The sequence below is a fragment of the Stigmatopora argus genome, chromosome 19 (genome assembly GCF_051989625.1).
Source record: "Stigmatopora argus isolate UIUO_Sarg chromosome 19, RoL_Sarg_1.0, whole genome shotgun sequence".
Taxonomy (NCBI): domain Eukaryota; kingdom Metazoa; phylum Chordata; class Actinopteri; order Syngnathiformes; family Syngnathidae; genus Stigmatopora; species Stigmatopora argus.
In genome coordinates this window covers 8,023,530-8,039,320 of record NC_135405.1, presented here as the reverse complement: position 1 = coordinate 8,039,320, position 15,791 = coordinate 8,023,530, and the positions used below count along the sequence as shown (strand labels likewise).

The 15,791-nt window shown below is 39.2% G+C and overlaps 2 protein-coding genes across 3 annotated transcripts; one reads left to right on the top strand and one right to left on the bottom strand.

Annotated features, from left to right (window-relative positions):
• Positions 1-2,769: 2,769 nt before the first annotated feature.
• On the bottom strand, positions 2,770-5,213 carry LOC144064171 (cysteine-rich venom protein). Its single transcript, XM_077586435.1, has 7 exons — positions 5,114-5,213; positions 4,847-4,947; positions 4,662-4,752; positions 3,890-4,032; positions 3,402-3,496; positions 3,189-3,271; positions 2,770-2,930 (listed from the first exon to the last, which is right to left on the bottom strand). Exons 1-7 carry the CDS (start codon positions 5,211-5,213, stop codon positions 2,803-2,805), a joined length of 741 nt encoding a protein of 246 aa, XP_077442561.1. The 3' UTR covers positions 2,770-2,802.
• LOC144064165 (macoilin-1) lies at positions 4,634-14,995 on the top strand. Of its 2 annotated transcripts, none has more exons than XM_077586429.1 (12): positions 4,634-4,775; positions 7,488-7,738; positions 8,936-9,077; positions 9,256-9,382; positions 9,477-9,600; positions 9,669-9,844; positions 10,084-10,552; positions 11,256-11,414; positions 12,262-12,432; positions 12,930-13,056; positions 13,346-13,520; positions 14,639-14,995. In XM_077586429.1, exons 2-12 carry the CDS (start codon positions 7,662-7,664, stop codon positions 14,827-14,829), a joined length of 1,938 nt encoding a protein of 645 aa, XP_077442555.1. In that variant the 5' UTR covers positions 4,634-4,775; positions 7,488-7,661; the 3' UTR covers positions 14,830-14,995. The 2 variants fall into 2 exon arrangements, with proteins under 2 accessions (XP_077442555.1, XP_077442554.1); XM_077586428.1 differs by having other exon boundaries at positions 12,927-13,056.
• The last annotated feature ends 796 nt before the right edge of the window (positions 14,996-15,791 follow it).

Here is a 15,791-nt window from a genome sequence, read left to right as displayed (position 1 = left end):
CCCCATCCATTAATGTTAATGAAATATTTCTTGATCTCTTTCAAGAAAGTAAAACCATTCAACTGCACCCCGTAATGTGGTTTTACAAGTATGCACACCCATTTCTACCTGCAACAGGATAACAAATTCATATTTATTTCCATTAAATTCTAGGGAGATCTGTTTCGTGTCAGCTTTATTGCTTCGTACCGTGAGCGGTGTTTGGGAGTTGTGATGTTTTAACACTCAACTTAAATCTTTTTGCCTCCCATTTGTGCCTTGAGTGGTCTAATCAGAGATAACATATGGTATGCCCAATTCCCTATACATCATTTCTTTTATGGGCGAAAATAAATCATACATAATCATTATTCTTTGCATTTTAAACTTTGACATCTACATTGTGTTTGCCCTTCACCCCCTTAAACCTCTTCCTGCGCTTTAGGCTCTGGGCCCTTTTGTACACGTTGTTTGTTTAAATGTACATTTGGCGTGGGGATAACACTGGCACGCAGAAAAAACAACACAGGCCAGGCCCAATGTTTGACATGAAGCAGGCGCTGAGCATGCTGGGAGAACGCCGCTCATAAAACAATAACATGACGTGGATTTAAGGAAGTACTCGGCGTACATATGGACTATGCAGCAACCCGAAGCCATCGCTTAAATGAATGTTAGGACAATATATGGAAGTATGTCTACCTTTCCATATGGGAGCGTGATGTGGTTACAGTGGTGTTTTTCGCCTTATCCATGAACTTGATCTGTCAATAGTGTGGCATGCTAAAGTGTTTGTCTAAGACTTTTGCCTTACATATGCCGTCCCAACATGTGATGAAAGCTGAAAAGATTGTCAGCGTGGAAGCCCCGCACCCGTCACGTTTTGCTTTCATCAGAATGTGCTAGAACGTGATGTAGTTGAGGATGCCAACAAACAGGTGGCTCCTGTTGCAAGAGCCCACTTATGGCCCAGGGACCAATTGACAGAATTTTATGGCCTCATATTTGACAACTACTGTATTTTTCGGACTACAATTAACACCTGAGTGTAAGTCGCACCAGGCAAACAATGCACAATGAAAAAGGGAAAAAAATGCAGTATAAGTCACATTTTTAAGTCGGCAAGTTTTTATGTTATGTCAGAAATCAAGAACAAAGTAACAATTGGCAAAACAATAACAATAGTAAAATAAAGAACAAGCTAAATAGGCATCAGTTAACATAACATTTTTTCAGCGAGAAAAAAACACATAAGTTGCACTTAAGTATTAGTCGCAGACTTATACATAAGTGCAAAAATACTGAATTACTTGTACTTTTTTCTTCAGTTAAAACATTTTTTGCAGGGAATAGTGGGTCTGTCCACACTCACTCTGACTTTATTTCCAATGGATTGTGGATAAATTGACTTTTTGACCTTTGCTAAAGGCCAAAGTTAGTTCAACTGGGGGCCTCTTCTTGGCAGCCCACTTGTTCCTTTCCAATATGCATTTTTATAGCCTATAGGGGAAGAAATATGGACGCCGTGAGGAAAGACATGAAAATAGCTGGGGTAGGGGAGGATGAAACAAAGGACAGGGTGAAATGGAAAAAGTTCAGCCCCTGTGGCGACCCCTCATGGGACAAGCTAAAACTATAATTGTAGCAGTAGTACATTTTATAGTCCAAATCGTGATAGTTAAATTGGTAAATGCATGGATAACAAGGCCTCAAATCCTTAATGTTTTTTTAATTAGGCTCAGATCTGCAATGCATTCATTTTTCTATATAGTAGATGTCTTTGCACTTGGATTGTTCTTTCAATTGAGGCTTCCCAATGGTATGGGAAATAACGGGTCTGCCTAATTAAGTGCTCTTTCTGACTGATTCTTGTGACCTCAAGAAGACGTATGTACTAGTTGGTTTTATATAATTCAGTAGAGATTGAATATTCTGTTAAATTAAGCATTCTTCTGCTCTGAGAATCACACTCTCTTTAACTGGAGTAAACTGTCATTTTTTTCCCCCACACCCGACATCCTGTTTCTGATCTAGAGGGAGATAAAGCGGCAGACTAAATGAACATGTCTTCAGTCTGGACGCACTGATGGTAAGAACTGATTTGCATCCGTTTTAGCAAATGTCATGTTTTTAGGAATAACAACTTTTTAAGATTCTTTTGTCTCAAAATGTCTTGAAGTCCAACAAATTTTATTACGTTTGACAATGCTCGGGTGTACTTTTTATACCAGATAGAAAAGATGGAGACTAGTACCAGAAGGACAGAGTGATGCCATAAAGTCCTGAACATCCTGTGGCCTTGGCACCAACAGTCATAGCTCACTGTTGAAGGCGATAAGGCACACAGAGTGGCACGATGGGCCTTATCGCACTCCGCCAAGCGGGAGGACATCCGCTATCACTGGACGCACTGGTAGAGGAAAGACTCACCCCCTTATCTCTCTTTCTGACTCCACCCATTTCAGGTAGGCTTCTCTTTTTTTAACTCCGCTGACCCAATGGGGATGTAATAGAAGTAAAACATCTCATATATTCTTTGTTTTCAGCAGAACTGACAAAAGTGTATAAATATACAGATTCACTTTTGTTTGAGGAAAAGATCCATGTTATGTGCTAAAAAGGGTTTTATTTTAGACAGAAGAAGTGAATGCAATAGGAAGTCTTAGACACTCAGGTTGATTCATGTTGACTAATGAAAGTGAAGTGCTTGAGGAAAAAAAATGACCAGCAGAACATGGTCATAAAAAGAAGCAAAGGATTAAGAACAATGATGGGACATGCAAGTTGTCAGATTTTCATTTATTCATTGCATATTTTTGGTATTTAGGAAATCTGAGAGCCACACTTGCAGGAAGCTGGGCACCAGGCGCCCACACTACTGTGGTTGCAGCCCCACTGCTCCTTCAGTTCAGGACAGTTGCTGTACTGGTCCGTGTAAGGACACGGGTTAGCTATGGAGGGAAGATATCATAAAGTGTTAATAGAGAGCACTGAAGGGCAAAAAGTTTATTTTATGGCATTCGATAACCTCCATTGGTTGGCTCAACACAAGACAATATTTCTCAAAATGGATACACTATTTGTACTCACATAAATACACTTGGACATTTTCAGAGAAATTTAGTAAAATGGGATCATGTTCCACAGCGCCCGTGATCTTTCACATCCTGGTTGTATTGACAATTATTGCAGATGATGATGCTACTTACTGCACAGTTTGTTCTCACAGTCGTTGGGGCAGTCACCACAGCTAGGTCCCGACTTGTAGGGGTGAGTGTACTGGTAATTTCCACTGAAGGGTATTTCACAAAATCACGTTTTACATAAACCTCTCAATCACTGGCAGGCTCCCCCAAAATGTAATGAATAAGCTGAAGTTGCTATTTGTGCAACTAAAGTGAAAATGTTTCATGTATACTTACGGTGAGCAGTATTGGCAGACGTAGAAGTACTTGAATCGAGAGTTGGGACAGTAGGCCATAGCACAGCCAATCTGGTTGGAGCTGTACCAAACAACCTGGGAAGGGACAATTTATTTATTTAGTTCATAATGCGCATCCTCGTACAGGTTGCGGGGGTTGCAGGTGCCTATCCCCGCTGACCTCAGGCGAAAGGCAGGACAAATTGTTTCTATGTATGTTAGTATAAATACACATACGTACAGTACATTAGTAAAAATATTCAACATGTACTGAATATTTCTCAATACAAATTCAACTATTCCATTTAAAAATAAAAAATGAACAAAACATCTACTAATGTGCTACTACGGGCTGAATGCTGCCTTCTACTATTTAGACTTTGGACTTAACAATACTTAAAAATTGACCAGCACTTTGGCCATTCAAACACACCCGCACGTTCTAGTGTCCCTCCCTGTTGTTCCTTATATAGATACAGTATACTTTACCTGTGTGAAATGTCCAACAACTCCTCCATTGACAGAGCCTACTCCGTAGCGCCAGTCCTTCACCTCATCGTACCACGCCTGGATGGCGTTACTCCAGCTGTTTTTGAAGCTTGACATGTACAAGTTCTCTCCACAGCCGCTAGCTGCAAAAAGAGGAGAGAGCCCGTTCTATTGGACAGTGCTCACACTTCAAAAAAGAACTCAAAAAGAATGGAATCTATTGTTTGGTGAGTCTGATGATGATGATGAATCAAACTTTGAACATTTTTAAATATTATGATGATGAATTAGACTTTAAGGATTTAAAATTGTTAATTCCATTTGAGAATTGTGTTCATACTGGTAGTTTGTTTTACCAGGATTCCATACCATATGTTGTGAAGAAATGTTTTGTCATGGCGACATGTGTTCAACATTTGCCAGTTATCAGTATTCTTTGTGTGAGGTGAGAAAAAGTGAAAAAAAATGTATGCCAATTTTTAGACACAAATTATGGGTGCGCGTCATACACGTGTGTGGGTTATAATCGAATAAATATGGTAAGTAAGGGTTGCTTAAAGGAACAATTCTGACATTATGGACCACAATTTCAATACATTCTATGTGATTAGGAAAAAGTATAAACCAATCAGCCTTCTTGTGGAAAATACAAGCATTTTGTAAGATGGAAAAATGCCAGTTCAGTTATAAATGGTTTCCTGATTGTCCAATTTTTACTCTGGCCTTTTCATTTTTGTCATTTTAGAAAATTCACTGTCCCGAAGCAACTTACTACTGATGACCCTATCGCTGCTGGGGCTGTGGCTCATGGAGCAGCGGTTGGCCCATCTTTGAGCATTGGCTGCAGCTTCTTTGTTCCAATTCTGAGGAGGAACAACACATACACGTAAGATCATTCCACTTGATTTCATTCACTCACATAACAGTTTGTCAAGACTTTGCCTCTGCGACATTTACCATTTTCAGCATGTTCCTAGCGCTCGGCCGCACGTTTCTTCTTAGATTGTTGTGCTTATTCACAATCTCATTCTGTTCCGAAGACGTAGCCAAGACGCTGACTAAGAGTCAAGCAACAAGAAAACAATCTTACTAAATGTCTGAAAATGAGCTTACTGGGCCGTCACATCATCAACTCACCATTTTTCTGGTTGGTCGATCAGAAATGGGAAAAGAGATATTTTAGAATGAAATTACACAAAATGACAATGCCAACTTTTAAGGGACTTACAGCCTCGGGGTCCACGTCATCCTCTGGGCTGGTTGACACTTCAAGGGAAGCGCAGAGGCACAAGGTGCACAGGAAAGTCAGAAGGAATAGCTTCATGGTGAAATCCTGGGCTGGTACCCACTAGGCACCACCGTTTGATTTTTATACACTTGGGAACATGCTGCCACGTCATCTTTAACACATGACCTTCAAGAACATGGCCATTCCAGTTGTTCCTGTTGTGTGTTCTTTGTAAAATGATCTGATTAATTTATTTTTTAAAGGTTTTATTGTTATTTCCTGGCACGTGATTTATGAATTACACTTTTTATTTTTCTATTTTTGTTTTCATTTTCCGCCACAGCCTTTCCCGGATTTAATTTTAGACAGTTGACCGGCTAACCGAATTGTAAGCTCACATATTTAGAATCTCATTTCTATTTCCACTAATGGTTGCGGCACTTCAAAAGAAATCAGGCTAATTATATACTTAATTAGTGGAATGGGTATTTCCATATTTGCAAAACACGAATAGCATTGTCCTCAGTTCGAACTTTCCCCAATATGCTAGTTTGTATAGCTTATCAGTAACTAATTCTGATAATGCTTCTAGCAGATGCTGATCTGTAAAAACTCTCACTGTTACATCACAAGGCAATTAAATTTAGGTTGGTTCTCAACCACATGTCCCGAATCGCCTATTGGCACCTTATTCTAAGTTGTGCCCTCAAAATGAAGTTTTATTCAGCAATCTTTTTCCAAACCCTAACCCCCTTGAATTCCATGGGTTTATTTTCACCTGCCCTCTGAAAACCACCTGGAGCATGAGCCAAAAGCTGCAGGTAGGGCTTCCTTCATCCATTGTTCCCCAAAGCAGGATGTCCTCAATATACTCCATCTGGGATGGGAAGCCTCGGTTCCTTTTCCTCATCCTTGACATCCCCATTAATCGATGTTGGTGTCACGTATATACTATAGAGATTTTTTAATGCCTTGCACACTATTGTAACTCACACTGTCCAAACAATACAGTGCAACAGTACAATATAGTATCCAAATTACCACAAAGCTGATTTTTGAAGGCTGCCAGTTTGGATCCTTAGAAATGTGTCACTCTTTGGATGCAATACATTATGATATGGTAATAAAAGTATAAAAAGATACTCTAGGTAATGTGTTCATCTAAAAATAAAATGTCAATTATTCGCTAGTACTTCAAAGTATATGAAACTAACATGGAAAGCTACAAACATGGTAAAAAATACATATGCATGTTAAACAAAACTATCTTTGTGAAGTAAAACTACAATTAAGATTTAAATAGTGCTTTTTAAGCATTCCAAAAAATAGGGAATTGCCATTATTAATGGGCAGGGCCTAGTTCATGCACTTAAAAAAAAGATAATTGTCACATTTGAATTATGCAAAACGATATCTTTATTACTGTCGGTCATTCTTACATATAGTTCAGGGTTCTTTTTGTATCTTCAGATTGTTTCTCATATTGCACATATTGAATACAAGGTCATTTTATGGTTTGTAGTTACCAGTGTTACCATATATGGATTTGCAGTGTTCAAAATATAATTCTATACAGCATTTGTGCAACAGATTATATATGCAAATGTAGCAGTACTTGCAGCCAAGTATGTTTTGCAATTTGTAAATGTCAAAAGTTTGCCACACCTGTGGGGTGTAGAAATAATGCAATGTTGTTATTGTACCTGGTGTGATTGTGAAACGATCCTTCCCCACATCACCATAATGATGCATGGAAGGTGAAAACCTGAATCTATTTGGAATGGAAAACATTGAGGACCTTGGAGTGATTTTATTTTAGTATTGCACTATTTAAAATCACAGTTGCAAATCAATGCTAATGTTGTTGCTGAAGAGTAATGTTGACCATGGTAGATTCTAGCCAATTGAAAAATGAGTATTCACAGCCTGTCTTTTCAGATCAAATTGTCTAGGGGGGGGTCATTTCAATCATGTAATTTTCAGTAACATTGCATTAAATCAAAGTTATTTTTTTATCAGGCCATAAAATAACAATAAGTAAAAAATACAAAAAAAATGTTTATATATATTTTTAAAGACAATTAAAATAGTGACTTGCCCTATTAAGAAAAATAACAACAACTTGAATTGCTGTCCACTGTAGTGATTGCTGTTTTTGTGAAAAAAAATCTGAAGGGTCACTTTATGGAATTAAACGTTTCTAAGAGTTAACTTTATTTCCCCAATTTTATAATAATAATAAATAAAACAGATCTGACACCCGTCGTGTTTCGAATAGGAGCTTTTTAGTCCTTGACTTAAACAATGCGCGCTGGCTTCTCACTGCGCATGCGCGCGGCCACTGACTGGTACCCCTATTTTCGTTCCCAGACATCAGGACCACCAGCACCCCCCATCACCAGCAGCATCCTCATCCTCGCCGTCATCGTCATCATACCAGGTTGAAGTGAAATCTCCTCCGAAAACGAGCCTTCCTCCTCTTCTTCGTCGCCCGTCGCGGTGGAAGACAAAGGGGCGGCGGGGAGAGGAAGAAAAGAAGACACCATGAAGAAACGTTACGTGGACGCGAGCAGGCTCCGAAAGATGAAGAAATTGAAAATAAGCGAAAGGCTATCTGAAAGGTAGACAGAGAGTCAGCCATGCTTTTGTTGTGCTGATGCCCGTCCGCGTCTTTGTGTGCATGCCAGACCCAGCCCTACTCACCTGTCTGCATCACGTCACCTCCACATTGCCTTGTTGTTGTTTTTATGCGCGCGGGCGCGCGTCTGTGTCCGTGTGTGTGTGTGTGCGTGTTCACATCATTTCCCCCCCACACGCGGACACACTAAAGACAAAAAAAAGATGCAATAAGTTACCATCGGCCTGCTTCTGTTGCTATTTTAATTTTTACTAGCAATTGAACACATCTTTTTCCGTGTGTGTGTGTGTGTGTGTCTGTGTCATTTATGTTGCAGTTATGCAAAGCTGTAGTGGGCTAATTATTTTCTTCTTTGTTTGAAACCTGCTGGAAATGTTGACTCATTTTGTTTTTAAATTTAAAAATACAATATAATGGAAAATAGTCATATGTTATCATATTTTAAACATTATCATAATGTTCAAAATGTGATAACGTATCCATAATTTATGGATATATATGTAATTAAGAACAAAAATACTATACATCGACATTTCTCGCCTGAATCAACAGAAATATTTATTTTTTATATTTAAGGTCCTCTATAGGAGTGTAAATTCCAATATTTTATCCACTCTTTCCACATTATTTTTTATAGTTTGAAAAAAAAATACTTTTTAAAAATCTATTAGTTACAAAAAAAATCGTATTTTGAACGTGGCAGTGTAATTGTTGCGATTGATTCTCACATGAATGACCAATTTAAACAAGAAAAATGAAGCGGTCGCATTCGAGAAGAATTGGGATTGAAAGTATGTGTCGGAGGATGCTGTTAAGACCGCCAACCCCCCCTCCCTCGCTGTCTCGCTCTCCTCCAGATGAAATATTGCCATGGTTACCAAACAAAGAAGGGCCGATGTGGCAACAGCAGCCTATGGATGAGCAGAACAAAGGAAGCAAACCACGACTCTTCTTGTGGGCCTTGTGGTGGTCTCGTTAAAAAAATGAAGACACTTATTGTCCATGAATTGGCTGTAATTAAAAGGATGTTGACGTGTTTCAGATGGAGTTCAACACTTTTCTGCGCTTTATTGTCCGCCCTGTATAGGCATGGAGCAGAATTGAAACAACTCGAGTATAGAATTAGACGGTTGTTTGTTCTTTTACATATTGATGTATTCATTTGGATCATTTTGTGCAGTGCATACACATTCCTGAAGTGTATGGCCATGTGGATGTTGGTGCTCCTGGCAGATTTTCTTCTGGAATTTCGACTGGAATACCTGTGGCCATGCTGGCTCTTTTTTGGGAGTGTCTACACAACGTTCCATTGCCATGGGCTGGTGAGCTCCCCTCAATTTTGACATATTATTTGGTGCACACTTTTTATAAAATGCAAAATTTGTTTGTATTTTAGGTTTATTTTATTGTGAAAATGCATCCTGTGTCTAGTATGCATGTTTTGTGCATTATAATTGATGATAACAATGGCATCCTAAGAACAACTTTGTGTGTTTGCAGGTCATTTGTGTGGTTTTTGTGTGTGCTGCCTTCACACTGGACATCTTTTGTTTGATTTTTGTTCCTTTGCACTGGCTTTTCTTTGTGGCCAGCACCTATGTGGTATTCAATTACATTTGGCACACAGGTAGGCATGTTGACTTTGTCCAAAATCTTGTGTGATGGACAAGCGTGTGAAAAATCTTTGATATAATATTCCTTTTTTTGTCTCTTCTTCTCAGAGAAGGGTATCTGTATCTCCACGGTTTCCCTGTGGATTCTTCTTGTGTACACAGAGGCTTCACTTCGTCTCAAAGACCTCAAGAGCTCCCATGCCAACCTTTCTCATCTTTTTGCAGCTCACTGGTAGGTTTAATTCCCACCAAATTGAATAAACTGTGTTGCATTTGTCTCACTGTGCTTCCTCGATTCAGCATCGGATACCCGGTGGTATATCTGGGCTTTGACGCCACCTGCTACTTTACCAACATCTTCAAGCTGCGCATCCAGAAAGCTGTACAGAGTGACAATGACTTCCACATGCACCTGCTGCAACATTCGCTTCCACCGGGTTTGTCACTTTACCCCAAGATGGCGCCTGACAATGGCCGTAAGTCATATCGGATATTAGTCGGTGGACATCATTTGAATGCATCTGACAGGGAAAATAGACAATAGTTTGCAAATGGCATGACTAAGAACAAATTGGTTGATTAGGATGTTAACTCGACAATATCATGTGAGGTTTTCAGCCCCCCTAAAATTCTAAAAAATCACCTATGGGACATCAAAAAGATGAGTTTCAACTTAATACTTGTGGCACGTGACAAATTGCTCTGATTTTTCCAGCCTCCAAATGGAAGTCAAAGACTGACTTGACTCAGTACCAGTGTCAAAACGGCACCGTACTCCCCCAAGACGAGTCCCACCCCGTAGACTGCCTCCAGATCCGTAGCGAGGAGCGAGCGCCCGAGAAGGCGACGCAAGAAGTCCGCTCGACCGAACCGAGCCGTAAGCCATTGTTGTCCAAAGGCAGCTCAAGTGACTCCAGAGTGTCCATCCACAACTGCTCTACGGAGCCGGAATCCTCCACGACCTCCGAAAAACTACCTCAAGAAGAGCAGGCCAGCAAGGCCGCACGTGTAGTGAAGAACTCCTCACCCAGAGTCCGGGTCACGAACGGCGCCACACCTTCGCCCCCTGCGAGCAGGACGGAGAAGAAACAACGATCCAGCGGAAAAACAGTCAGCCCGAACCGGGACGGTGCGGACAAAAGTTTGACAGTGGCTCAGAATCAGCACGCTGATCAGCTCAACAGGTAAAAAAAAATATATATATATATGTATAAATGCAATGATTATTCAAATTCAAAACCCTTGGTCTTCACATATACATACTTGCTTTACTTTATGACTATAATTAATTTGATCTTGATTCAGTTCAAAGGCCTCTGATTGTTTTTTTTAATTCATTAAACATGATCAGTAACATTTCAGCTAAAGCAAGAAAAATATAAAACAATTTTGAGGATTTTGACAGTTTTTCAGCTGAAAAAATTCAGACCTTTTACATGAAAAAACAACTTTATTCTACCAAAACGGCATATCCCAAAAGATGACATTATTTTCAATGTTTTGCATTTTGAATTAATTGATTGTCACTTTAAAAACATGGTAATGGTGCTTTCGTAAACTACTATGAAGCTTTAATTTCAAACCAGGTACTTGTGTCGTTGGATAGTTATAAAAAAAATATTATTTGAACAACAGCTTTTTTTTCAAGAATCAGGCAAAAAAACATATTATTTTGTCACTGTTCCAATATAATCACTCGTGACATGTCATATTTGGCTGTCTTCACATTTCCTCTTCTTTCTTACATTGACTTTTGGTCCTTATCGCGCAGCCCTCAACCGAACACCCCTAATATAGATAGTATTGAATTCTCCATACTTATATTTATAGAATTCTGGTGGTCTGATATTCTCCCTTTTCTGGCCCTGCTCTTGTTTCCGCGGCCAGGCTGGAGCAGGAGCTGCGGAAGCTGAGAGGTGATCTGCAGGTGAGCCGACACAGCGAGCAGGAGCTGAGGAGTCACATCTGCAACCTGACCAACAGCGAGAGGAGCATAAGGCCCGAAGTGGCCCTTCTGCGACACTCCAACATGCTGCTGCAGGGCAAGTGAGTGGGCTGCCAAATCAATGGCATTTTCTACAGCGCTGATGCTCACCGTTTGCCAGCCAATGAATATCTCATGCAGACTTACAATGCTCATTTATAAATGAGACTCGTGCCAGCTTAATCTATGCCAGCACGAAACGCATGAATTTTTTATTGTTATTTTTTGGAGTCATTTATGTCTTCCCATTCAAAGTAGAAAGATACTAATCATGCTTCATACTCTTCGGGAAAATCTGTTAAAATGCTACACAGCAGAAAAACAATAAGTTCCCAATGCTTTAGGTGTGGTGAACCATAATCTGCAGTCATTTTTTTCTATCTTGTCTGGAAATGTAGATATCTGCATATTATTCCACTTCAATTTCAGCACCTACTTTAAAACCCTTGCAACAATGACATTTTATTACAAACAATTGGAACTTATTAATTCACACTACTTTGTGGGTGCCCTGGCAGATGAGTGGTTACACAGTTCTAGGGGTCCTGACTTTGATCTCAGGTTGGTCCTCCTGTGTGGAATTTGCATGGTCTTCCCGGCTTGCGTGGGTTTTCTCCAGGTACCCTGGTTCCCTCCCACATTGCAAAAACGTGCATGGTAGCCTAGTTGAACACTCTAAATTGCTCCTAGGTATGCGTGTGAGCGTGAATGAATGTCTGTCTTCTCGTGCCTTGCCATTGGCTGGCCGCCAATTCAGGCCCGAAGTCAGCTGTGACCTATCCCATCCTCTCCAGCACCCCCCGCAACCCTTATGAAGATAAGCGGTTCAGAAGATGAAGGAATGAATAATGCCAGTGGTTCATTCTCTCAAATATTCCCTAGTATGACCTCCTTTTTTTCTCCTCATAGGATCATGTGCTTGAGCAAAACCAAACAGCGGGACAAGCAGACCAGCGCCATGTTGGAGAAGAAGACGCGAGCAGAGACTGAGGCGAGGCTCTCGCTGGAAAGGCAGGTGGTGGAGCTCCAAGCTCACAGACCCGATGAGGCGGCCAGCGTGGCGAGGACCATCAGTGCCAGGTACAGGACGCATCTACTGCCCTCTACCTTGTATAATAAACACACTCAATGTACTATTGTGGTACCCCCACTTACTATTTAACATTACAACGAATTGTGTTATCGTGTTTTCTGCACTATAAGACGCATTGAATATAAACCGGACCTTCGTTAAATGTCCGATTTTAACCCAGTTTTCATATATAGGACACGGTAGACGTAGTAGTTAGTACTAGTCGTAGTTGGGGGTTTGCGTTTAGCATCCACTAGATGGAAGTGTGGTAAAGGGAATGTCTTACCATGATTATTTCATGTACTGCATCGGATTGTAAGGCGCACCATGAGATTTCTGGTCTGCCTTGTACTGTGGAAATATGATTATTTAAAATACTGTGATTTGAATTATAACCCTGGCCACGAAACAAAGGGGATTCTTAAATCAAGACGTAACTGGCTGTACAACTAAGGTGAGATGGACCACTAAATATCATGCGCAATGTTTTTCTGTCTCACAGCAGGCAAGAAAACAGCGAAAGCCAAATGCTAAGGAAACGGGTTAAAGATCTTGAAGCGGACTACAAACATCTACAGCTGCAGAATCAAGTGAAAGAAAGCCATGTTCTCGATCTACAAAGTGAAGTAGAGGTAGTTATTGGTATATTCTTATATGTTCTACTAAAACAGTCGAGAAAGGCATTTTTTTCTTACCACTGGCACGGTAAGTCAAGCTCTGTGCTCAAAGGTTCGAACAACATCATTTTGTTAGGTCACATAATAGAGCAGGAACATTTGCAAAGAAGGATTATTAAGGAAATTGTATACCTAGATATTTAAATAAGATCAATAATATCATCCTAATGCTGCCTATATCAGTGCGCTCTTTTAAAAAAAAAAAAGATAATGTATTCTAATTTGTTTTTTTTCCCCTTTTCAGGGTCTAGGAAAGTACCGCGGAGTGGAAAAGGACACGGAAATGTTACTGTCCACTCTGTCGGTCCTTCAGGACAAGGCTCAGCATCTGGAGTACAACCTGAGCGCCGAGACACGCATCAAGCTCGACCTCTTCTCAGCGCTAGGTGACGCCCGAAGACAGCTGGAGATCGCTCAAGGTGCAACATTTTTGCTTTTTTTCTGCACATATCCATGCATGGCGTAAATCCTCATTAGGGTGGCTGCAAAGCAGGAACCTTTATCAAGCTGATTTGGGCTGAGACAAATTTGAACTCGATAGCAAGATTTAAATAAGCCTTAAGAGGTTAAAAAAAACAAATCCAGGACAGTAAAGTGGAGGAAATTGTAATGACTTCATTTATTTTCTTTCTTTATTAGCGACATGGGAGTTTTTCAAAGTATTGTAAAGGTAAATATAATTGTAGCAGTAAAATAACTATTCAATTAAATATCTTGCGGTTACTACAAGTGTAATAAATGAGTTCATGCTTAAGGAAACTTAACAGTGAAAAAAAATATTTGGGAAAATATTAATGTTAAATCAGCGCTCTCTTATCTATATGATGAATTGGTTATTGAAATAGCTGTTCATTAATGTGTTTATTAGTTGCCAATCAATCAAATGTTCCCTCTTAACTGCAGTTTTTCCACATTACCATTGCTCTTAAACATGAAAATATTAATGCATTCAACCATTTTTGCACACTTTAAAATCATTGAATTCATGACAGAAGCAACAATACGTATATATGAAAAAGCATGTTTTAGTTTATTAAACTATTTATTAAATGGGAATCAATATATTTTGGGAAAAAAACAGTATGTATCATATCTAAATAAAGTAATATTGAACTTAAATAGTTTTATATTTAACCTGTAAAAGTGTCCTTTCACTTAACAGAGCTATGATTTTCATTTTAATGTGTTCAATTTCATTTCATAATAATACTGTATTCACTGTGTTCATGTGAATCTTGAGCTGAGGAAGCCTATTTTTTCAGCAATTGGTCAAGAGATTGCCTAAGACTCAATAACTTATAGAAATCCGACATAAAAAAATAATTTCCCATCTCAACATTGCCAAGGAAACCGACCACTGAATGAAAATTCTATATTTTCCATCACCGTCGAGTTAAAATTAAATTATTGTTGGTATTTATTGGAGCAATTCATTTTTTTCCCACAAGAGGGAGCCTTTTAAATCAGTTTTCGAATAACTGACCTCAATGACATTATATGATGCATATTGATGGTGCTTTCCCATCTTGTTTGTCAGATAAGCTTCTGAGGCAGGACAAAGAAATCAGCGGCATGAAGCAGAAGATCGCCGAGGTCATGGCGGTCAGCCCCACCGTGTCCTACGTGGCCCCCCGGCCTCCCGTGCCTCAGTACCTCACCAAACTGCTCGGCTCGGAGCGCTACATGCTTAACCCGCGGGCCCTCATGTACCAGTGTCTGAAGAAATAGACTTCCATGGTGGGCTCGACATGAAGGAATGTTCTGCTGTTGTCTGTTTCGGGACACAAATCACTGGACGACCTTTGGACCCCGCTACCGGTAATAACTTAATCGACTACGATGATGCCATTTCCATAAGGTGGGATCTTGATTTTTAATTATTCCATGCATTTTTTTTAAATAACTAAAGTCATGTTTTGAATAATTTACTACTTTAATATTGTGGACATATAATACGAGAACAGCGATATTATCTGCTGTTTTTAGGAGCGGTAACTTTTGGCTTTTTCTTTTAAAAAAAAGAAGAAATTGGGCAAAAACTATTTTTAAAATAAGATAGAAATGTGAACTGGTTGTGGTGATGTGGGCTTTGTCGCCGTCTAGCGGCGAATTTTGTGAAGCGCACCCATAGGTCACATTTTGCTTGCATCACTAATTTGAGGGGAAAAAAGTTTAAGTAAAGGTGAGAAATTAACACACAAGTTTACAGAAAGAAAAGCACAACAATTTTTGCAAATGTTAAAATCATTCCAATTTATGATATGAAACAATACGTATATGAAGATTTTTAACAGATATAAAAAAAAATCCTTATTACATACAATACTATACAAACTAAGCACAGTGTGTATCTGGATTATTTTACAAATTTTATGGCTAAAGTTTTGAGTAATTTGGAAGTGTTTATTATAATAAAAGAAAAACTAAACTACTTTTTAAACAAAACAATTCAACTCCAAAATGTTTTATATCGCAATTCCTCCAAATCTAGTCATTTATTTATTTCCTAGAAATGAAAAAAATCTAATCTGTTTGCTTATTTTATATCTCCAAATTGTCCTTCTCATGAAAGCTTTTGAAAAATTAACATACATTATTGAGATTTATAAAATGGAAGTATTCATGGAGTTTTCGTAGTACTATTCAAGAATATAAAAGCTCTTGGAGATATGTTTTTTGAAATGAAAGGG

What these genes read in the sequence shown, in the direction of transcription:
- LOC144064171 (XM_077586435.1), bottom strand. Translation starts at nt 5,213, where the DNA reads ATGAAGCTATTCCTTCTGACTTTCCTGTGCACCTTGTGCCTCTGCGCT. An exon ending in CTAGGAACATGCTGAAAATG is followed by an intron (nt 4,753 to 4,846) that starts GTAAATGTCGCA and finishes GTTCCTCCTCAG; the next exon opens with AATTGGAACAAAGAAGCTGC. An exon ending in GTCTGCCAATACTGCTCACC is followed by an intron (nt 3,272 to 3,401) that starts GTAAGTATACAT and finishes AATACCCTTCAG; the next exon opens with TGGAAATTACCAGTACACTC.
- LOC144064165 (XM_077586428.1), top strand. Translation starts at nt 7,662, where the DNA reads ATGAAGAAACGTTACGTGGACGCGAGCAGGCTCCGAAAGATGAAGAAA. An exon ending in CAATTACATTTGGCACACAG is followed by an intron (nt 9,383 to 9,476) that starts GTAGGCATGTTG and finishes TCTTCTTCTCAG; the next exon opens with AGAAGGGTATCTGTATCTCC. An exon ending in ATCTACAAAGTGAAGTAGAG is followed by an intron (nt 13,057 to 13,345) that starts GTAGTTATTGGT and finishes TCCCCTTTTCAG; the next exon opens with GGTCTAGGAAAGTACCGCGG.